Consider the following 24719-nt stretch of genomic DNA (forward strand, 5'->3'; position numbering starts at 1 on the left):
TCCGTGAATTGCCTTATAATAGATTCAAAAAAGCCCTACTTGATCACCTCTTGTCGTTACACTAACACTATTGCCTACCTCGCCCAGACATTGCTTCATTGATCATTTGCTACCATTGTTTAATTTTTTTTTCTATTTTCCTTTCCTAACTAAACATTTCTTACAGCCAGACTGTTCTGAGTCAAGTGTACCTGTTTGATGCTGGTGTGATCAGACTAGATGACCTTCATGGTCTTATCGATCATTCCTATCTAATACCGAATACTGTGCACGCATATTTTCTGTACCACCATCACTGCCGTTTGTTATGTATTTTGGTTCGATGAAAATAAAGACTCTCTCTCTCTCTCTCTCTCATGACTGAGGTGTGTCCGCACTGCGTTGCCAATCGGAAATCGTGTTCGGACATCATGCCCCGGCCTGTGTTCAAATATCAAGTCTAGGGTGTGTTCATAAAATTATGTTTGGGGTGTCTTCGGACTGCGTTGACACTCGGACATCATGTCTGGGGCGTGGCGAGTTCGGACATCGATCTGGAGGATGTCTGGGGGGGTATTCGGACATCATGTCTGGGGTGTGTCTGGGGAAGGGGCGTTCGGACATCGTGTCTGGGGTGTGTTCTGAGAATTCGGACTGCGTTGACACTCGGACATCGTGTCTGGGGGTGTTCGGGCATCATGTCAGGAGTGTGTTCGAACTGCGTTGACACTCGGACATCGTGTCTGGGGGTGTTCGGACATCATGTCCGGGGGATATGGTGGTGCTGCGACTGATGTTATTGTGAATACTGTTATGTTCGTGCATTTACGTTCGGTGTCGTAGAACTCTTTCTTTCTATAGGATTAGTAATTTCAGCCAATCATTATTTCCTCGTGTGTCATGCTTGTATTTATACCCTGTGTTCTCGGGGTCTTTTCATTTAACTGAACTCTGGATCGTGTCGCCTGCCGTTAAGTTATACTGCTGATAATATACTGACTTCTTATTGCAACCTCGTCGCATTGAGTTATTGTTCAAACAAGATCAGGAACATAACAATTGGTGTCAGAAGTCGGATTCAAAGTTATTTCTGCGACGAAGATAAAGCATGGATTCAGGTATACTGAAGCTGCTCGAGAAGCAGCAGGCAATGATGGCGAGCCTACATGAAACAATGGCAAATCAAAAAGCACAGCGTAAAGAAGATATGGAGCAGCAAAATGCTCGGCACAGGGAAGATTTGGACCAACAACGCGCACAGCATAAAGAAGATATGGCACAGCAAAAGCTGCAGCATGAGCAAGCCATATCGCAATTAGCGCAGAGGTTGAGTCCCGGTGCGTCAACATCTGAAGCTACTGCTCCCAAGTTTGATTCTTTCATCAAATCAAAGGAGAAATGGGACCAGTATCTGCAGCGATTCAACCATCACCTAGCAATTTACGGCATTTCCAACATGGAGAAGAAAAGAGCGTGTCTACTCTCATGGGTTGGACCTGAAACGTACTCGCTCCTACGTAATTATTGTTTGGTGCTGCTGATGTCAGTGCGCAAACCTTCGACGCGTTGACTGAGAAGTTATCTACACACTTCAAGGACTCAATTCATGTGCAAGCAGCCAGGTACGAATTTTACAACTGTAAAATGCAACCGGGACAATCGTACGCCGATTGGATCGCAACTCTACGCGGAATCTCCAAGGATTGCAACTTCATATGCTCAAGAGATGGCTGTGATCAGAGCTACGTTGATGAGCTAATGCGCGATCTCATCATTAAAGAGACGCCGCACGCGGATGTGAGACGGCATTGTCTAACACAAACCAAATCCATCCCTCGACGACGTTCTCAAAGTAGCCGCAACACACGTGAGAACGCTGGAAACCGATAGGGTTATCCAGGGCCAGAGTAGCGGTAAAGATACTTCCATCGTCAACAAAATGACTGGAAGCTATCAGAAGGGGAAAAAACCTTCCAAATCCATTCAGGGCAACTTCCCGGAAAGACTGAAATCCTGCAGCCGCTGTTTCATCGATCACCAGAGAAAAGACTGTCAATATCGACATTCAGTATGTCAGAAATGTGGTCGTAAAGGTCATATCAAACCTGTGTGCATGTCTACCAAACCTAGCATCACGCAACAGGTCACATCCGTCAATTTCTGCTCAGTGCCGCTCCTCTCTTTCGACATCGATCAACTATATCGACGCGTAGGAAACCAGCTCTGGATCAACTCCAGCATCAACGGCATTCCGTTGCCGACTCAGTGGGACACTGGTGCACCCTCCGCCATGGTGGGATTGACTGGGTACAAAACTTTGGGCTCTCCGAAACTCTCAGCATACCATTGCTCTTTCGTAGCGTATGGCGACAAGCCACTGAAAGTGAAAGGTATTTGCACTGTAACCGTGCAGGTGGGTTCTGAAGTTCGAGTTGGCTTAAAATTGGTGGTTCTCGACGAACACCGTGGGCAAAACATTTTTGGTCTTGATTGGAGCGATGCTTTCTCCATGACCACTAAGGGAACGTCTGCTTTGGATGCAATTTCCTCGCAGATGGTCAAATCGCAATCATGTAATACTATTGACATTTCTGATTCGAACGACAAATTGGTATCTTTTCAGTCCAAATTTCCCTCCGTTTTCTCTAATGTATTAGGACGATGCACCAAGACAAAGGTGACAATTCACTTGAAACCTAATGCCAAGCCCGTATTTAACAAGCCACGCCCTTTGCCTTTCGCAAGGCAAATCGCTGTTCAAACCGAATTGGATAGATTAGTCAATCAAGGTATCCTCGAACCAGTCAATTACAGTGATTGGGCAGCACCAATTGTTGCCGTCACTAAATCAAATGGATCAGTACGCATTTGTGGTGACTTCAAAGCATTGAATCAACAAATTCAGATAGATCAACATCCCCTGCCCTCCTTGGATGAAATCCTTCACAAGTTACAGGGTGGTTGTATTTTCACGAAAATTGATCTTGCCGATGCTTATTTTCAGCTAGAATTAGATGATGATGCGATGAATTTGTGTGTCATCAACACGCAATTCGGTCTATTCCGTTATCGACGCATGTGTTTCGGAGTCGCATCTAGTCCCGCAAATTTTCAACGTTGTATTGATGCCATGATCGCCGGCTTACCAGGTGTTGCTAGTTTTATCGATGACATAATCGTTACTGGCATTGATGAACGCGATCATTTTCGCAACTTATCGCTACTCTTTGAGCGCCTCACCGAATACGGTTTCACCGTCAACTTCGCGAAGTGTGAATTTTTCAAAAGTAGTATCGAGTACCTTGGTCACATAATCGACAAGGACGGCAAACGCCCGTCTAACAAATCCGTTGAAGCAATCAAACAGTTGCCTAAACCTCAGGATGTTCGCCAGCTACAGGCATTCCTGGGCAAAGTCAATTATTATCGCGCGTTTATTCCTAATTTCACGGATAAAGCCGCTGCCTTGTACCGCCTTCTTCAAAAAGACGCGAAATTCATTTGGAATACGGACTGTGACGCAGCTTTTCGCATTCTCAAAAACGACGTAATCGACGCTACGCAGTTAGCTCATTATGATGTAAACAAGCAGCTCATTTTGTCAACTGATGCTTCTCAATTCGGAATTGGCGCTGTCCTCTCAATCGAGCACAATGGCGAAGAGAGACCGATCGCGCACGCATCCAAAACACTTTCCGATTCGCAAAAATCCTACTCCCAAATCGAGAAGGAAGCTCTGTCAATCATTTACGGAGTCACTAAATTTCGTCAATTCTTGTATGGTAGAAAATTTACGCTCGTAACGGACCACAAACCGCTTTTAGCTATTTTCTCGCCGGACAAGAAAATTCCCGTGATTACAGCGCAACGCTTACAGCGATGGGCACTAACGCTCATGGCTTACCAATACGATATTCGCTTTAAACCAACTAATCAGCACGGAAACGCCGACGGTTTATCTCGCCTACCAAAAGGCCCAGACCCTGAGTTTGACGAACTGGAAACTCGTGAAAACGCGGAGATCGTTCACGCTATTAATATGGCATTCGATGGCTTGCCGTTAACTCGCAATGAAATTCGCGACGCGACGCTGAAGGACAAAACCATGAAACTAGTAAAATTATCTGTCACTCATGGTAATTGGAATCCAAAGACGCACATTGATGATTTTTCTTGGTTTTCGACTCGCAAACATTCGCTTTCTCTGCACGAAGACATAGTCATGCTCAATATTGATGGTTTTCAGCGCGTAGTAATTCCGCAGTCACTTCGCTCGCGAGTCTTATCATTGTTGTACGAAGGACATTGGGGTATCGCGAAAATGAAGCAGATGGCTCGACGTTACGTCGCATGGCCTTCCATTAATCGCGACATTGAAAATCTCGTGAAGAGTTGCGACGCTTGCCGCAAAGTAATGAAAGCGCCTGATCGTCAGTATCGCGAATGGCCTAAAACGTCTGAAAGCTTTGATCGAATTCACTTGGACTTCGCAGGTCCAATAAACAATAAAATGTTTCTTGTCATCGTCGATGCGCATTCGAAATATCCTTTCGTTAGTGTAATGAATGTCGGTTCTACCACAACCTTGTGTGTGGTCAACGCTTTGAGGGAAGTCTTCTCTATCGAAGGCTTGCCCATAACAATTGTTACGGATGGCGGGCCGCAATTCACATCGAATGAATTCGATACGTTTTGCTCTAATTTGGCAATCAGCCATATCGTATCACCGTTTTTTCACCCTGCCTCGAACGGGGAAGCGGAGCGTTTCGTCCAGACTTTGAAAGCAGGATTAATAAAAAATTGCGACGGGGGAAAAGATCTCAACTTCGCGCTCCAAACACTTCTCGCTACGTACCGATGTGCACCGCACCCGGGCATAGACTGGAAAACGCCTGCCGAGATTTTACATGGTCGGCAGCCGCGCAATTTGTTAAGTTTGTGCTCGCCCTTCGACAAATCGAAACCCGTTACGCCTAGACAATCAGTCACTCATTTTGAGATTGGTTCCTCGGTTTACGCTCGCAGTTACCGAAGCGGACCAAAGTGGGTTGCTGGCGTGGTGACGGAAATACTGGGGCGTGTTGTGTACATCATAAAAACAGATCATGGGTATTGGAGGAGGCACAAAAACCAACTCCAACAACGCTTGATTTCCACTGGTCATGATACAGCCACACAGGAAGTTGCTCAGCCTCAACAGTCCCAAGCTGAGCAACCATTGGTTAGGAATAGGGCACAACGTCCTGCAGCTAGTCCTGCTCGATCGTCGGGCAGACGTTATCCTCTTAGAAATAGGAAACCCACCGATTTCTATAGACCGTAAATGTGGGCAACCCTCTAACTTACAGGGGAGGACTGTTATGTTCGTGCATTTACGTTCGGTGTCGTAGAACTCTTTCTTTCTATAGGATTAGTAATTTCAGCCAATCATTATTTCCTCGTGTGTCATGCTTGTATTTATACCCTGTGTTCTGTTGTCTCGGGGTCTTTTCATTTAACTGAACTCTGGATCGTGTCGCCTGCCGTTAAGTTATACTGCTGATAATATACTGATTTCTTATTGCAACCTCGTCGCATTGAGTTATTGTTCAAACAAGATCAGGAACATAACAACGACTGCTCTTATTGTGAACATGAGACTGCTCTTATTGTGAACATGACTGCTCTTATTGTGAACATGAGACTGCTCTTATTGTGAACAGAATTGCTCTTATTGTGAACATAATCGAACCAACCCTCCTCAATAAGTAGGGCGATTTTTTTTGACATGTCAAAATTGTTAATTGAGTCAAAAATTTTTTGACGTCTGCATTTCGTTTGTATCGTAGATTTTGCACTGTCGGTGAACGTATCCTTTGATATTTCACAGCTTTTAGCCTACTTTAGTGGCGTCGTGGTGAGCGGACGCGTTTCTAGCGCTCCCGTAATGTAGCTATGATAATTGGCGAAAATCCAGGATTCTAGAAGACAAGAAGTCGATTTATCGAGTTAGATAGACAGAATTTTCACCAACCAAATTGATACACCAACGATACAGCAAGAAATCGGCTGAAGACGCAAAAAGTTTGATGAACTGGATATATCATTTGGAGATAGGATATCAAGACTGAACAGAACTGTGGTTGCTACATCGGGAAATTTGCCATTGGCTGCAATACTTCACCAACCGTCAGACAATCAATACCGATTTGGACCCAGCTTCGCCAACCGTTGGACAAAATACATAGCAATTTTGAACCGAAACTCTATACTTGATATTATTCATCCAAAGGTTTGGTGCTAATATATTTCGATATATGCTACTGTAAAATCGCTATTTGTAGCGCTCTTCGCCCTCATAATTGGATTAAGCCAGCGTTGCGTGACGCGATTCGAACTGCGCGAACGCATAATGTCCATTCACTGACAAGCTAACATGGGAATTTGGGTCAACTCGGAATCATGACGAATAAGAATAGTTTCCCACTGATCAGAAAGTGTAACTCAATATCGATCAACGAGACGGCATCAATTCTGCAAGCCCCGAAGGGTAAACAAATTAGTTTGATTCATACAAATATCAGAGGATTGCAATCTAATTCCCACCATGATGAGTTAAAAGACCTTATCGTTGACCTGAAGTCACCTACCTTCGTAGCAATTTCAGAAATAAACTTTTCAACCAAACCCACGCAAAACGTTGATATATCGGGCTACAACTTCGAGTATACTCCGGCACCGAAGTCAAAGAAATCTTACGGAGGTGTTGGTCTTTACATTGAAGAAAAAATTCCTTACGAAATTTGCACGGACTACGATCTGAATGTCAAAGATTGCGAAGAGCTATGGCTGGAAGTTGATCACCCAATTGGAATTCACAAATCTTTTCTTGTGGCCGTATTATACCGACATCCCACGAAAAACATGAACCAATTCGCAAAAGCGTTGGAGCGCTCACTGGACAAAATCAACAGCGACAAAAAGATGTGTTTCATTGCGGGAGATATTAACATAAACCTTCTAAAACACAAAAGCAACGCATACTCCAACGCCGTCAAATCCGCCGGTCTCTACCCAATGATCACCGAGCCTACACGCATAACCGAAAAGTCAAGGACTTTGATCGACCACATATATACCAACTCGCGCGACATGGAAATCATTCCATTTGTCATTTCGGCAAAAATCAGTGACCACAACCATATTGGTTTTCTATCACAAGAACAACAAAGGACACCCCCCGAAACATATCACCTTTGCAGACGACAAGAGTTAGTGGACGAAGAAGCGCTCGATGATGCCGCATTCAATCAATTTAAAACATCAGCCATCCCCCACCTCTCGGTAAACAACTTTGACGAAAAATTTGTTGAGTTTATGTCTGCTATCAAATCACTGCTGGGACAATTTGCACCTCTACAGCGCCTTTCGAGAAGTCAAAGAAAATTGAAGCGAAATCCGTGGATGACCACAAAGCTGATTCAACTTATCCGTTAACGTAACCGGTGGCATAACCGAATAGACACCAAGAACTGCCCAGAACATGAACGAGAAAGATTTCGACGTTTCAGGAATCGCACCGTGCATCTTATTTCCAAGGCAAAAGCAAAATACAATGAGAGATTTTTCAACAGACACATAAAGGACACTCGAAAAACATGGTCAGGACTTAACTCTCTCCTACATCGAAAAAAAGGCCATAAGTCTGTTTCGGAAATTGTGAATTCGGATACCGGAAACAAACTTTCAGACCCGGCGGCGATCGCGAATCACTTCAATGAGTATTTTTGTAACGTAGGCCCAAATATTGCTTCTTCTATTACAAAACCTGTGTCGGCCAGGTCAGAGGTGAGATCGATATCCCAGTCAATTGTGCTTGAACCTACGACCAAATACGAAGTAGAAGTAGCCATCCACAAACTGAAATCGCACAAGGCCGACGGCTATGACCAAATCCCATCATGGTTTTTAAAAATGATAAGCCTGCATATCGGTCAATATATGGCCCATTTTTTCAACTTCATGATAGAAAATGGAGTCTACCCAAGCTATCTAAAAAAAGCCAGAGTAGTCCCTGTACACAAAGCTGGGGATAGAACTAATGTCACCAACTACCGTCCGATATCCGTTCTCCCATGCATCGGGATTGTATTTGAAAAGTTGCTCCTCTCCCGCCTGTCCTCATTCCTCGCCAAAATGTCTGTCATTTCCCCTCAACAATTTGGCTTCCGAAACAAACACCAAACCGCTCATGCCCTCCTAACAGTGGCCGAACAGTACTATGATATCTCAGAGAAGCGAAATGTGGGATGTAGCATTTTTCTAGACCTAAAAAAAGCGTTTGACTGCGTAGATCATAAAATTCTCATCTCGAAATTGGCGCGTTACGGACTTCGGGGCCCACAACTTGAGCTCATGAAAAGTTACCTCACTGGACGCTAACAAATGGTTGCGATCTCAGACACCTTGTCTTCTCCTCACCCGGTGACCTGTGGTGTGCCCCAGGGCTCAGTACTTGGACCGGTCCTTTTCACCTTATATGTCAACGACATTTTTGAAATCTCCTCATTGAACACCACACTGTTCGCTGATGATACTCACCTCCTCTCTTCCGCATCTTCGACGGCAGAGCTGGATGCCCTGACTGGTGACCAAATGCCCAAAGTCCATGAGTGGACGGCCCAGAACAACCTTTGCATAAACGCCTCGAAATCGCAATTGCTGACAATAAATTCAAAAAATAACCTAACCGTTAATATCGCTGGTCAGCCCGTTTCCAACACAGATAATGCCAAATATCTCGGAGTTTTACTGGACTCGAACATGTCCTGGAAGAGTCATATTCAGTCCCTAGAAACTAAATTATCACCGAAGTGCGGCCTGTTCTACAGCCTTAAGCGCTTCATGCCAGCATGGGTTCTTCTGATACTCTTTAAATCCTTAATCCAATCGAAGTTACATTATGGCATCCTCTGTTGGGGGGCTGCCAGTAAAACTGCACTCAAGCCACTGCAGAAACTACAGCACAAAGTACTCCGAATCATAGCTAGGGCCCCAAAGGGACCTGGCTGCCCATCCAATAAGTCACTGCTGAAGAGATTCGGCGTCCTAAACATAGAAGATATGCGGAAACTAGAAATCGCCAAGTTCATGTATCAGTTTCACTGCGGTCGTTGCCCCGAATATTTCAATGACTTCTTTACCTGTGAATCAAAAGCGCACAAGTACAATACACGCGCGTCCACGTCGTCCAAATATCATATGATCGACCGAAAAGATCATCGCTCCATCAAATATGCCGGACCTGATGTGTGGAACAGTATCCCGCCGGCCATCCGACAGTCGACGAGCATGTCCACATTCAAGCAATTACTACTAAATAAATACAGTCCATCCTCAAGATTACCGGACCACGACTGACCTATCGATCTCGCTTCCCATGACATGCCGCCCTATTTCTTGTCGCATTCTTTTTCTATACTATCTTCTTTACTTTCATTCAGTGTGCATGCCTCCTCTTTACATCGCCTAGGCCAAGGTGGGTGTCAGATTCCATAGACTACTCTTTGTCGCTTCGACATCTTCCTGTCTTTTCATTGTATCGCATTTTTGTGGTGTATTGAACTGATAAAATTGCTAATAAACCAATGATGATGATGATGATTATAGGCCTACCGTTGTAAACGGTTAATTGTCTGCTCATTGTGAATCATAAATGGTCAAATAAAACAAATATGTAGAAATGGTATTACGGTCAACGCACCGCAATATCCTAACTGAAGAAAGACTTCTTTGGCATTGCATCATCCTTATATTGAGAAGCGCATGATGAAAAATTGTGATGTAGACCAGTGTTTCTCAACCGCCGGTCCGCGGACCGGTGCCGGTCCGCGACGACATTCCTGCCGGTCCGCCAGGTATATTACAATTTTATACCTTAATTTCAAGATGTAGTGTTGGAGGCGACAAGTACAGAAAAGATACGAGCTGACTCATCGCTAAACAGTCAGCTTGCGCGAACATTCGTTTTTGATTCATTCATATTGTGCGGGAACGTAACTGAGGCACCGCAAACCGCCCAATTGGAGAGGGACCGAGCTTGAAAAGGGCCCAAAATTATTCGGCAAACGAACATAAATCACAGCGTACTTTTTTGAAACTTATTCCAGCACTTTTCAATTTCTTTTCGCGCGATTTGATGTCACCAAAAGCCTTCCTTCTAGGTGCCCTATTATACGCATGCCATTACCGCGCCACGACGTACCAACACATAATGAAGTTCAGGCAAACATGGGACTCCAAAAGTTGTACCAAAAATTCGGCCGCAAGAATACCGATTCAGTCATTAATGACAGAAAATTTTCGCTACTGGCGCGATTAAGCTATATAAACTCTCTGCTTACAGTGAGTAGAATGAATGTAGTCACAGGTACAGGTGAACACATCCACCGAACTGACGGGTCTGGGGGCAAAGCCCCAGGACGTTTGGCTTATCGCCCTATGGGGACCCCAAGACCAGCGTTTTTTGGGTGAACTGACGAAGTAATATTTCGGTCCGATTTGCGCGTGGTCGGTGTAGCTGCTGCATTGTATTCGTAGTTTCCAGAGTAGCCTACATATGGTGGCAGTGGGCAATGAGCAAGGTAGCCTGGCAAGGTGCTTCGTTCTACTCCGAAACGCCCCTTCTCTCGATTTTGTCAAAGAGAAGAATATTATTCGTGTTGGCGTGGTCGGTTATACGCACGGCTTTCGGCGCGAAAGACTGTAAACAACTCTCGGCGGTAGCACGTTCATCTGGACAAGGCAATTTTATTTCGACTCAGCAGACTCACTACCATAAAAACACATGGATGCAATCATGAAGATAATTAATTACGATCAAAACTCTCTAAATGTCACACTCTAGCACCATATAAATGCAAGAAACGGTTGCATACTTGACATTTTGGTTTCATTTCAATTTTGAAAATTAACCGGTCCGCCAGGCATTTTTTGAAATTTTACCGGTCCGCGAGGTGAAAAAGGTTGAGAACCACTGATGTAGACCAGTGGTTCTCAACCTTTTTCGCCTCGCGGACCGGTGAAATTTCAAAAAATGTCTGGCGGACCGGTGAACAGTCAAAATTGAAATGAAGCCAAAATGTAAAGCATGCAACCGTTTTTGGCAATTATATGATGCTAGACAGTGACAATTGGAGGGTTTTGATCGTATTTAATAATATTCATGATGGCATCCATGTGATTTTATGGTAGTGAATCTGCCAAGTCGAGGTAAAATTGCCTTGTCCAGATAAACGTGCTACCGCTGAGAGTCGTTTACAGTCTTTCGCGCCAAAGGCCGTGGGTTTAAACGGCCACGCCAACTCAATACCGACCGACAATATCAAGAGAAGAAGCGTATCGGGGTCGAACCAAGCACCTTGTCGTGCTACCTTGCTCATTGCCCACTGCCACCAGACGCAGGCTACTCCGATAACTGCGAATACAGTGCGTGCCGCAAGAAAACACATTACAGCAGCTATACCGGCCATCCGCAAATCCGGGACGAAAAAGCACTTCGTCAGCCCACCCCCAAAAACGTTGATCTTGGGGCCCACACAGGGCGATAAGCCAAACTTCCGGGGGCTTCGCCTCAAGACCCTACACTTGATTGGATGTTTTCACCTGTACTTGTGATCAAATCCATTCTACTCAGCGTAAGCAGAGAGTTTACGTAGCTTATCTCGACAATGGCGACAATTTTCGATCATTCACGACTGAAGCGCTTTTCTCGCGGGCGAATTTTAGGCCGAAATTTCGGAGTCCCATATGTTAACCTAAACTTCATTATATGTGGATACGTCGTGGTGCGACAATGGCTGACGCCGACATGCCTATAAATCATCAATTTCTCGGAGAAGGGCACCTAATAAGCAAGACATTTAGGTACACTAAATCGTGCAAAGCCCGAAAAGAAATTGAAAAATGTTGGAAAAAGTTTCAAATAAAACGCTATGATTTTTATTCATTTGCGAAATAATTTTGGGCCCTTTTCAAGCACGGCCCCTCTCCAATTGGGCGGTTTGGGGGGCCTCAGTTACGGTCCTGCACAAAATAAATGAGTCAAAAACCAATGATCAAACTGCGCTGCTTAGCGATGAGTGAGGTCGTATCTGTTCTGTATTTGTCGCTCGCATGTCGTCAAATGAAACGTCTTGTACTTTAAGTCAAATCGAACATGTTTCTAGCCCTAATGTTACCTCACGAAGTTTTAAATCAGTTTAAAATTAGATGTTTTATTTATTTTATCAAAGAACAAGCCTTCAACACAGTGTTGGGATCAAGTCACTACCTTCGAGTCACGAGTCATTACGAGTAATTGCACATTTTGACTCGAGTCAAGTCAAGTCAATCGGTTTTCGAAGATGACTCGAGTAAAGTCAAGTCAAGTCACCAGTCAAGTCAAAATTCAAATCTAGTTGCCTTTTCGTAGTATGAGGCATGATTACGTCATTACATTTTGCTAGCTTTCTGAAATACAGATTAAGTGGTCATTGATTTCGAACCGATGAACGAATATAGAGTTAAATATACACCCAAGAAGGCGCTGTATCGCTCACATATACGTAGCCTCAGTTTATAGTTACCAACCAAAATGGGGAATATATAAACGAATTGATAAGATGCAATACATTACCCTTTACCCATTTATACACATTGATATGATACAATTCGAGCCTGCGCCAATGGTTGAGGTGTATATAAACCACATTCGAATTCAAAATCAATAAAACAAGAGGTTTTGTTAAGGTAGATAATTTTCTATTATATTACTGTACTACTAGTTTACGACAACGTAAGCTGTAAGCTTCGATCGCTTCGTTTGTGGTCAATTTATTTGTGAGAGAACAATGGAGGCTCAGTAAAACGCACGATCATTGAATGATTGGTCGCTCTCACGGGTTACACCAGCGTTTCGCGAACAATCTGAACATATGCAAGATACAGTGATTTTTATCGACACCGATTAATTTATGACTTGAAATTGACTCGTGAATTTTGCTCCGAGTCACGAGTCAATCCACATTTTTGATACGCCGAGTCAAGTCAAGTCAAGTCATTTTAGCAAAGTGACTCAAGTCAAGTCAAGTCATGCGAAAAAGGTGACTCGAGTCTGACTCGAGTCAAGTCATGACTCGAGTCATCCCAACACTGCTTCAACTTTGCATCTTGAAATTAAAGTATAAAATTGTAATATTCCTCGCGGACCGGCAGGAATGTCGTCGCGGACCGGCACCGGTCCGCGGACCGGCGGTTGAGAACCACTGATGTAGACAACATTGTCAGAATGAAGCAACACGATGTGTCACCAGCAGTGTACACACAACTGCAGTCTTGTCAGCCAAAACTGCTGCTGTTGAACGTCCTTGGTAAATTTCTTAGTAAGGACATGCACTATCTACCCAAGAATATAGGAAAGTATCTCTCGTTGTACTACAAAGAATTTTAATTATTTCTACCATAATACATATTGTAACCACTGAAATTCTTCTTAGGGCCAGATTTCGTTAAAATATTGTTTTTTTTCAAGTAAAAAGTTGCCTGTTTCTAAGCCAAAAACGTTTTTTCAGCCCAAAATACCTCGTTAGGACAGCCAGTTCCAACCAGAAATGAAGATAAGTGGTACAATTTTAACATTTTGTGGGAAAACGCCCTACTAATAAGCATTGGTCAGAAATGAAATTTATGAAGTAGTCAAATAGCATACGTCTAGTCTACATGCACTTAGTCAAGTATTCAAGGACTAGGACTTGCAGTCTTTCTTAATCATTTGTTTGACCCAAGCAGCTGAGCTACACTACAAATCTTTATAATTTGGTCAAGTGGGAAGCAGCATTTGGTTATATTTACATCAATTTTACAATTTCACTAAACCAGACGATGTATTTACTCAGCCCCAGTATCATAGCATAATTACAAAAATTGCAACAATTTGTGACTGCATCACAAAGATGAATATTGCGATTTTCATCCTCTGTGCAAGTGAATTGAATTTAAAAATGATGTCCAATTTTATCTATATCATTACTATCATTGGCTGCAGCCTAATTTCCATCTAAGCGGCAGTAATATGGCAGGTTTAGGCCAAGCAGCTCATATCAAATCGGTTTATACTCAAGAGCATGAGAATGGCAAATGTCCTTACCACAAGCTTAGCTCGTTTCGAGATATACAGTTCCTCTGCAGCATTCACGCGAAAACCGGAAATTAGATTAGAATTAAAATTAGAGCATAGAAACATTTCCCAAACTAAATCAGAATTAGAGCAAGGAAACAATACACGAATTAGATTTCTGGCATTTCAATCTAATCAGTATAATTATACAACTAAAATTATGTAGTTGCCCAAGTCTGTCTGGACGGTCTCTGCCTTTTTGGGTCAACTGTATAATTTGGGAGTCCGACTTGGATTGTTACTTGACACCCGCAGTGTGCTTCGCCTGGTCACTAGGTGTCGACAAAGTGAAGTGAAGGAGGCGCTTTTCGTAATCAGCTCTCCTTTGACAAATTTGAAATTTTGTCGGAGTCTGATTCCGTCGTCGTGACAGCCTGCAACCCAAGCAGGGGTCTGGGGTTTGAATTGTACTAATTCTTCGTTTGATTGGATGCTTCGAGCTGTCAGTCTTACTCCCCTTGAAACGTCGCCCGGGATAGGGCCAGTTCAGGTTCATCTCAATCTGCGAAAAATATGTAAGGGGTCAGTCAATACTAGCATTGGAGTCACAGGATTTCGAGATGGCATCTACCAGAGCGAAACTAGCGCATACTTAGCTTTTAGAGCAGTGTTACAATATCAGCTGACTGACTTGAACACTCTACATTAGCAATAGCATGATGATAACACCAACTATGGCACAACAATGAACTAGTAGGATGGAGTGGAAAATGGAAAATCTTGTATTTCAAAATGGACACTTGATATGTGGTGCCAAATATCAAAAAAATAATTTCTATAATAATTATATGCTCATGCACACTCTAGTGGTAGTGCAATTTCACCGAACGTGCCAAAAATAGCTAATTTCGCTATATATTAATGACCGCTTCCGCTATAAAGCTGATTTTGCGTTTAAAAGACGCGGAAGCAGCAAGTTTCTGTCTCACTTCCACAGAACTTCGTCTTAAAAATGAACAGAAAAAAGTTGCAAGCAAATTATTGATTTTCAGGCCGTTTTTCGGTAAAATTAGGCACTGAAGCAGTGGGTATGATGCCAAAAGCATGTAGTGATTGATCTTATGACTGACAACTCCATATTGAGAGCACATGAATTGCAAATCCATATTGAAAACACAAAAGCATCAATTTTATATTGAAAAAAGATAAAGTCATTGCACATTTTGACTCGAGTCAAGTCAAGTCACTCAATTTTTGAAGGTGACTCGAGTCAAGTCAAGTCACGAGTCAAGTCACAATTCAAGTCATGTTGTCTTTTCGAAGTATGAGGCATGATTGCGTCATTGCTGTCTGAAATACAGATTGAATGGTTATTGATTCTGAACCGATGAACGAATATAGAGTTAACTATACGCAAGAAGGCGCTGTATCGCTCACATACACGTAGATGTTTGGTCAAGGTAAGAACAGAGAACAGAAATATATCTTTTGCTATTAAATTACTTTACTACCAGTTTAGGACAGAACGTAAGCTGTAAGCTTTCATCACTTCGTCTGTGATCAATTTATTTGTGAGAGAACAATGACGGCTCAGTAAAACGCACAATCATTGACTGAATGGTCACTCTCACGGGTTACACCAGCGTTTTGAGAACAATTCGAACATATGCATGATACAGTGATTTTTATCGACACCGATTACTTGATGACTTGAAATTGACTCGTGAATTTTGCTCCGAGTCACGAGTCAATCCACAGTTCTGATGCGCCGAGTCAAGTCAATTCAAGTCATTTTAGCAAAGTGACTCGAGCATACGGGCCGGACTCTAATTTTCCTTAGGTATACGGGTTCGGTGATGTCACAAAGGGATGACGTCATAATGTGAGAGAATTGATAATTAGGGTTAAGTACGCCGCAAACTCCGATTATATAATCTCCTCGTGTTGACGAGTCCAGAAGTGCTGTCAATTAGCGAGGCCCTGATCTCTCGCGAACAATTCAATATGTGCGCTTATCAACACGTATTACGTAACCTCGGCGACAATTTGCGTAAGTCAAAATGCCCGAGTTTTTATGGAATCTGTTCTATATTGGCACCGATTTCAGGTTGTTCAAACCTTGAATCTTTGATAACTCAAACCTTGACACCCATCTTCTGATGGTTATGTTCAAGTATTAGCGGAAATCAATAACGAATGCGCACACGCACATATTTGCGGAAATTCTGATGTCATTCAGTTTTGCGATGTCACACTTTAATCACAATCGCTAATCAGCATACACTTAACGGCATTGTCTCAAATCCATCGAAAGATAGGAGCCAACGCATGCTAGGCCCATGACGCGATAGTTAGGTCATCGATGATATCTTTCGTACCAGGCCTATTGCAGATGCGATTCTGTGGGCCAGCGATGATATCGTGCGCAACAAGCCAATGCAAATGTGATTGCGCAGGCCAGCGATAGTATACTATAGTGCACACAGGGCCCATTGCAGATGCGATTCTTCAGCGGAACTAGGCTTGTTGGAGACGCGATAAATCGGGCCAGCGACGAATGCCGAGCGCGCGGCAATCAATGACCCAATTTCGTGATCATCTCAGCGGGAGATCGCATCACGTTACATAGTGCATGTGCTTTGCACAGACGAATCTCGCTAATTGGCAATACGCTTCTCGCTAATTGGCCGCGCGATCACATAAGCGGCAACACATAATGTTGTAAACAGAAATGCATTGCGATTTGTTCTAAATAGCACAATTTACGTTTATGCCGTTACATGTTAAACAAAATTCTAGAACAAAGTCTAGGTATGCGCGGCATACCTTGCATACCCAGGTTCGGCGCCTATGGACTCAATTAAAGTCATACGAAAAAAGTGACTCGAGTCAAGTCATGACTTGAGTCATCCCAACACTGGCAGACACGCACGGTTTAATCTGTTTATACAAACTGGGATAGTAAATTAAAAACTGGTATCACTATGTTAACTTCAGTAATCAATTCTTAAATAGCTCTAGGTTGGTGCGAATAGAATGTACTTGTCCGGGGCCCTAATTGTAGCTTGAACGCAGCCGGATAAAACTCACCGTGAATGAGAATTGGTGAACTTGCTTGAAAAGTTGCAACTCGCTAATTGAATCTTATTGAAAGAAAATCTTTGCTTGTGATGATATGTCAGATTCCGACTGATTGACAATGGTAGAGATTGTCATGCAAACTTCTTTTATCACCAAAGCCATTTCACATCCGACAAATAGACCATTAAATGATATGTTATCCTATATCATGATATTCTGATTGCAATTCACTGTAACAAAATCAAGAGTGGTTATGAAAAGCAAATAAATGAATCTATATACACCATCGTATCAGAAGATGTGGTAGATATCGAGTTGCCGATAGTCGCCTCATAGAAACAAAATCGAAATGGTTGGTTTTAAGTATGCGTAAAAATCCGGTATCTTGATCATGGATAGCGAAAAAATTAAACCTTTTTATTCGCCGCACTCAAATTCATCAAAAACAATAAAAATAACAAGATAAACAAAAATTTCATCCGATTTTATTTCATGCTTAATCATTGTTAACGCACGATTCTCAAAAAATAAGATAGACATCTATATATAAACTTGTAACTTAAGCTCTGGTTTTTTCATATTGAATTATGTGATGTGTACAGCTTATGAGGCCTACAATAGGTTCCCAACTCCTGATATTAGCCATATAACCCTTGTGGACTGAGTTTTCCAAGTTATTAAAATCATCGATCATATTTAGCCTATATTGAGAAAAATATGTGATGGGCTGTATCAACAGAAAATGCCGACAGTAATCACGGTATTATGCACTTTTGTATATTTCCACAAAATTACAAGTTACTATTGCTAAGACATTCATCAAAAGGCACAAATCTACCAAAAGTAGGTTCCACATGCCAAACTTTGAAAAACTGGACCTACAAAGTTCTGTCGCTTTGAAACATAAAATGCACAATCTTCAAGGCAATTATGATGGATTGGGAATGAAATGAATCAAAAATTGCAATCGTGAGCGACTTTATTTTTTATTCATGTATCAGCTGCAAACTTGCAGAAACTGCTGATCTAGTTGTTTGACTTTCAAGAGTAGTCCTGGTTGCAAATTTTGAAAGTGAGTAGTTTGACATGAATAGTAGGGTGGAGTGAAAAATGGAAAATTTTGAATTTCAAAACGGACACTTGATACGTGGTGCCAAATTTAAAAAAAAATAAAAATTCTGGGCCCGTTTTTGGGCCCTTGCACCCTCTAGTGGTCGTGCAATTGCACCGAACGAGCCAAAAATAGCTAATTTCGCTATATATTGATGACCGCTTCCGCTAGAAAGCTGATTTTGGGCTGAAAAGATGCGAAAGCAACAAGTTTCTATCTCACTTCCACAGAACTTCGTCTTAAAAATGAACAGAAAAAAAGTTACGTGCAAATTTTTGATTTTCAGACCATTTTTCGGTAAAATTACACACTGAAGCAGGGTACGAGGTCAAAAGCGTGTAGTGATTGATCTTATGACTGCCAACTCTATATTAAAAGCAGATAAATTGCAAATCCATATTGAAAACATAAAAACATCAATTCTATATAGAAAAAAGATATATTTCGAATATGGTTTCACTACCAGAGTATTAGTATGCACAAACTTTAAAATCTTGTTTCGTAATAAAGGATTTCATCTATTTTGAGACTTCAGTTTTTCGCTGATTAAGACATCTCTACGGTTAAATCCCGACACATGGGCAGATGATTCGATCACCACTTTAACGTCTCTTTCCACTGCCTGGTTGTGCCAGGGATGTATGAGGAGATGACCTTAGATTTTCCATCTCGAGATATGGCGAGTTTTTGATTGCTGGTGGCTGTTCCATATCTTTTAGATTCAAGTTGACAATTCAGTGGTATGATTTGGCCTTGATGTATATAATTGGGATTTTAAACAATCTGATTCTAGTGTCAACGTTGTTTTTAGGTTTCGTTTCATTAACATATCCTCCTTCAGTCGCTAATTGGAATCTGGTATTCTGTTTGATCTGCTCATAGTTGTAATCTTGCAAGTCTTCCGAGGCCTTCATCATCATCACCGAGCATTCCCAAAAAACATTATCCGGATGTGCTAAATATGCTTTTCGTTGTAGCAAAGGTAGTGCAAGGTTGTGAATTTGTGTATCAGAAAGCTTTGTAATATGGGAAACTATATTGCACAAGTTTTAGCACCAGCAACAATTGTGACTTTTTATTTCAAACCATGACGGAAAATAAAACTCCATGCAGAATTAAGCAAGATAGTTCAGATTGCTTGATGGATGACTCTGTTGCACATGTATGCTATGTATAGAACGTCAAAATTTGGCATGTTCTATGTGAGACAGAGTCATCCATCAGGTAATCTGAACTATCTTACTCAATTCTGCATGGAGGTTTATTTTCCGTCATGGTTTGAAATAAAAAGGCACAATTATGGGTGATTCAGTCCCACATAGAACATGCCGAATATTGAGTTGCTATGTGCGACAGAGTCATCCATCAAGCAATCTGAACTATCTTGCTCAATTCTGCATTGAGGTTCATTTTCCATCATGGTTTGAAATAAAAAGGAACAATTCCATTGTTGATGGTACTAAAAACTTCTGCAACATAGTTCCCCATGTTACAAAAGCTTTCTAATACACAATTCGCAACCTTGCACTATCTTTGCTACAACAAAAGGCATGTTTTGCCCATCTGGGAATGCTCGGTGATGATGATGAAGGCCTCAGAAGACTTGCAAGACTACACCTATGAGGAGATCAAACAGAATGTTAGATTTCAATTGACGACTTAGAAGGAGGATATGTTAATGAACCGAAACCTAAAAACAACGTTGACACTAGAATCAGATTATTAAAAATCCCAATTATAAACATCAAGGCCAAATCATACCACCAAATTTTCAACTTGTATCTAAAAGATGCGGAACAGCCACCAGCAATCAAAAACTTTTCATATCTCGAGCTGGAAAATCTAAGGTCATCACCATTAAGGATCAATCATCCTTTGCACAACCAGGCAGTGGAAAGAGACCTTAAAGTGGTGACCGAAGCATATGCTGATTGCCCATGTGTCGGGATTTGAACGTAGAGATGGCCTGATCACACAAAAACTGAAATCTCGAAAGCAGATGAAATCCTTTATTACGAAACAAGATTTTAAAGTTTGTGCATACTAATACTCTGGTAGTGAAACCATATTCGAAATATATCTTTTTTCAATATAGAATTGATATTTTTGTGTTTTCAATATGGATTTGCAATTTATGTGCTTTTAATACAGAGTTGTCAGTCATAAGATCAATCACTACAAGCTTGTGGCATAATAGCGCCTGCTTCAGTGCCTGATTTTACCTAAAAACAGCCTAAAAATCAATAATTTGCTTGTAACTTTTTTTCTGTTCATTTTTAAGACAAAGTTATGTGGAAGTGAGATAGAGACTTGTTGCTTCTGCATCTTTTAAGCCCAAAACCAGCTTCCTAGCATAAGCGGTAATCAATATTTTGCAAAATTAGCTATTTTTGGCTCGTTCGGTGCAATTGCACGACCACTAGAGGGTGCACGGGTCCAAAATTATTATAGAAGTTATTTTTTTTTAATTTGGCACCACATATCAAGTGACCGTTTTGAAATTCAAAATTTCCATTTTTCACTCCACCCTAATGAATAGTGATAAGTGGTGTTCTGTTGTTCGACATTCTTGCAGCTATTGCTAGCTTGGAGTCAACACTACCAACAATGGCATACCAGGGAATGGGTTTTGAGGGTCGAAAGCCGTCCATTTCGAACTCTAAACTATACTTTTGAAACACAGATTTCCAACTCAGTAATTCGCATTAGAAGTACTGCAGTTGCTTCAGAACTTAAAAACCAGTAAATTGTACAGTCTGCTCAGGTGAGTGCAATCTCTCTCTTCACAAATACAGATCTGTAAATCTGAAAACATCTATCTACTTTTGGCGTCACTATAGTCCATTTGTCTTGTGATATATCATACTTTTCAAGTACATCAGAGGTTCCGGTTCCTCCATATGGTACTGCAAAAATACACTTGTCCATGCGATACGCAGAAACTAGACCATAACAAGCATTCATAGAAGATAATGAATTCCACTGAGCTGAAGTAACATCGTAACATTCTACGTTGTCGACATTATTTACTTCATTTATTCTTCTGCTCATCCCACCGATTACAAATATCTTTTGATCAACTGCAACAACACCACTCCCACGTACAGGATATCTAATTGGTTCGAGATCCTCCCACTTTGATGAGGATGGAGTGAATCTGCAGAATGAAGAAACTATGACACCATCTGGTCCTCTACCACCGATACAATAGATTGAATCATGCAACGCTACGAGACTTGGTGAGCGAATTGCTGTAGGTTTGTCTTTTAGTCGAATCCATTTATTCACAGGTGAAGTAAATATTTCCATGTCACTTGTTGCGTTAGTATAACTTCCCCCAATAACGAATATTAATCCCGACAATGAAACTGAGGGAGGAGTCCTTCCATGGTCACAAATCATATCTTTCATCTTTTCCCATTTTGGATTTTTGCTCTGAAAATTGAGTCGATGAACTGATTTATTCCCACATAAAATGTAGATATGAGAGTCTAGAGAAATCGCCGAGAACTGTTTTAAATTCTTATACTTCTCATCATGAAGATTCTCTACTTTCTCAGTTACTGGATTGAAGCATCGAACACAATCTGCGTCATCATCAAAAAAAATAATATCTTCGTAGGTTTTATGTGATGCTTTCAAAGCTTTCAAAAGATGTCCATTGATCAACTTGTACACTCCGAAATCGTTTGGGTTTGATTCCAAAAGATATTCTAAAAATGCCGGAGAGACTTTATCAAACTTGATTGCTTCGAGACATTCGCACAAATGCTCCTGATTTTTCAGATTTTTCTCGACCCAATTGAACAATAACGTTAATTTGTCTTCTTCGCATAACTTTGATTTTTCTGGGGTCACAAATTCGAGAATGTTGGTTTTTTCAATACCTCCAAATTCAGGTTGGTTTGATATCTTCATGACATTTTCAATAAAAAATGCTCTACATTGCGTAGAGAGCGCATCCAATCCATACATATCGGCGACATTTCTTGTGGAAAAGTAATTCTCTACGTTAATTGATTCCTCCAAAATGTCGGATACTGCCTGTTTCACATCTTCTAACTGCATCATGATCGCAACGTGAAGAAGATCATTGATCTTTTCATCAGGAATCTCAAATTTGCCCGAATATATGAAATCGATGCAGTTTTTCACACACTGAGAATCGACCTCTTTCAAAACGACTTTTCCTTCGCGATTCTCTTTAGTGTCGTTTTTCAACATAGCTTTGAAATAAGCACAACCCGCCGACAATACATTTCTGTGAGTGTAATAGACATCATCTCCCACTTGAATTATGAAATCACAATGATCGTTTTCTTGCTTCATTCGATGTAATTCTTCCATCATCTTCACTGAATGTTTCTCTACATTTGGACACACTATCTGTACCATGATTGTCAATAATCCACAATAGGCTATATAGAATAATCCTATGATTACTATGATACAGACAAGTAACTGTAAAGTAAAGATGATTAGTAGGTCGATTTATTTGACATGTCAGGAAAAGTCAAAATTGAAGCGTTAGGTCAAAAATTATCAAAATTGTTTAAAAAGTCAACATTTTTTTGATCTCTGCATTTCGTTTGCATCGTAGATTTTGCACTGTCGGTGAATTTATCATTTGATATTTTACAGCTTGAAGCCGATTTTATAGGCCTATAGTTGCAGACGGCACATTGTCTGCTCATTGTGAATCATAAACGGTTACAAGCACACACACTCTCACTACTAATGAGCATTGGTCAGAAACGAAATTTATGAAGTGGTCAGACAGCATATGTGTAGTCTGCATGCACTCAGTCAAGTATTCAGGGACTAAGACTTGCACTCTTCTTAATCATTCGTTCGACACAAGCAGCTGAGCTACATTACAAATGTTTTTCATTTGGTGAAGTGGGAAGGAGCGTTTGGTTATATTTACATCAATTTAACGAAACCAGACCGTGTATCATGGCATAATTTCAAGAATTGTATCAATTTGTTACTGCACCGCAAAGATGCATATTGCAATCTTCATCCTCTATGCAACTGAATTTAAATTTACAAATTATGCACAATTTTATCAATATCTTTCAATACAACATCCATGGTAGCAGAACATTTAATAAACTCGACGACTTTTAGGGTGCCTCTTTTCAAGAGTTAATGGCACACTAAAGGGAGATAAACAGATTTAAAAGCAAAAACAAAAAGGCTAAGTATGATGCAACAATCAAAATCACAGACCATGAAATTCGCATTTTACCAATGGCAAACTACGAAGTATACTGACATACGGTACTATAGTAGCAACGCAATTTGTAAATAAACAATTACACACACAAAACAACACACACTAATGAGAAATTCGTAGGTTATAGAGGAAATCTTTTTGTCTGCATAAAATAGGTTTGTTCAACAATGGATGCTGTATTGAAAGCTATAATCAAGTTCTGTACCATGAACCAGCTATTTATCAATATTGTTACAATGCAAAACAAATTTGCGGTCAATTTATTTGTGAGAGAGCAATGGAAGGTCAGTAAAACGCACAATCATTGAATGATCGGTCGCTCTCACCCCACGGGTTACACCAGGGTTTCACGAACAATCCGACCGTCCTTATGCAAGATTTTATCGACGGGCATCCCTAAAAGACGGAGAAGCGTAGTCAGCGGAGGCAGCGGAGGCAGCGGAGAATGGACCCTAAAACGCGGAAGCAACGGAGACGGCGGAGAGAGCCAAAAATGCCGATTCCTAAAAGACGGAGATAGCGGAGGAAGCGGAGAGCGGAGCTTTCGGTCATTAACCTTTACAGACACACGCGACATAGCGGACGGATACTGAAAGCGGAGTTCGGGACCCCGCGAAATGGACATAGCGGACGGTTATATAATATAGAAAGCGGAGATCAGGGCGTATCGGAAGATGTTTCGAAGCAGTGGAGAATAACGGAGAAGTCAGCCATGCAAGTTCAAGGCCAATTTGGCGACTGATTGCCCGTCGATGAGATGACATAGCGGACGGATACTGAAAGCGGAGTTCGGGGCCCCGCGAAATAGACATAGCGGACGGTTATATAATATAGAATGCGGAGATCAGGGCGTATCGGAAGATGTTTCGAAGCAGTGGAGAATAACGGAGAAGTCAGCCATGCGAGTTCAAGGCCAATTTGGCGACTGATTGCCCGTCGATGAGATGACATAGCGGGCGGTTATATAATACAAGGAAAGCGGAGATCGGGACGTATCGGAAAATGTTTCGAAGCAGTGGAGAATAACGGAGAAGTCAGCCGTGCAAGTTCAAGGCCAATTTGGCGACTGATTGCCCGTCGATGAGATGACATAGCGGACGGATACTGAAAGCGGAGTTCGAGGCTCCGCGAAATAGACATAGCGGACGGTTATATAATATAGAATGCGGAGATCA

At 41.6% G+C, this 24719-nt stretch overlaps 3 protein-coding genes and 1 long non-coding RNA gene across 6 annotated transcripts in view; 1 reads left to right on the plus strand and 3 right to left on the minus strand.

The window, feature by feature from the left end:
- The window catches only part of LOC145432990 (uncharacterized), a 299451-nt gene that overhangs the window by 107557 nt on the left and 167175 nt on the right, over positions 1-24719 (minus strand). The window lies entirely within an intron of this gene.
- Positions 1-24719, minus strand: part of LOC145433211 (uncharacterized) — a 109023-nt gene that overhangs the window by 52331 nt on the left and 31973 nt on the right. The window lies entirely within an intron of this gene.
- LOC145433515 (uncharacterized) overlaps positions 4544-24719 on the plus strand; it is a 112488-nt gene continuing 92312 nt past the window's right edge. For both annotated transcript variants that reach the window (XR_013913122.1, XR_013913123.1), the window contains exon 1: positions 4544-5455. This is a non-coding gene — a long non-coding RNA (uncharacterized LOC145433515). The remainder of the gene's footprint in view (positions 5456-24719) is intronic.
- On the minus strand, positions 13508-23592 carry LOC145456436 (kelch repeat and BTB domain-containing protein 12-like). The gene is made up of 2 exons (XM_080334590.1): positions 17204-23592; positions 13508-14675 (listed from the first exon to the last, which is right to left on the minus strand). Exon 1 carries the CDS (start codon positions 22698-22700, stop codon positions 21066-21068), a length of 1635 nt encoding a protein of 544 aa, XP_080190716.1. The 5' UTR covers positions 22701-23592; the 3' UTR covers positions 13508-14675; positions 17204-21065.

This window comes from Botryllus schlosseri, chromosome 1 (assembly GCF_051294905.1).
Source record: "Botryllus schlosseri isolate E-star chromosome 1, Bs_hap1, whole genome shotgun sequence".
Classification (NCBI taxonomy): Eukaryota; Metazoa; Chordata; class Ascidiacea; order Stolidobranchia; family Styelidae; genus Botryllus; species Botryllus schlosseri.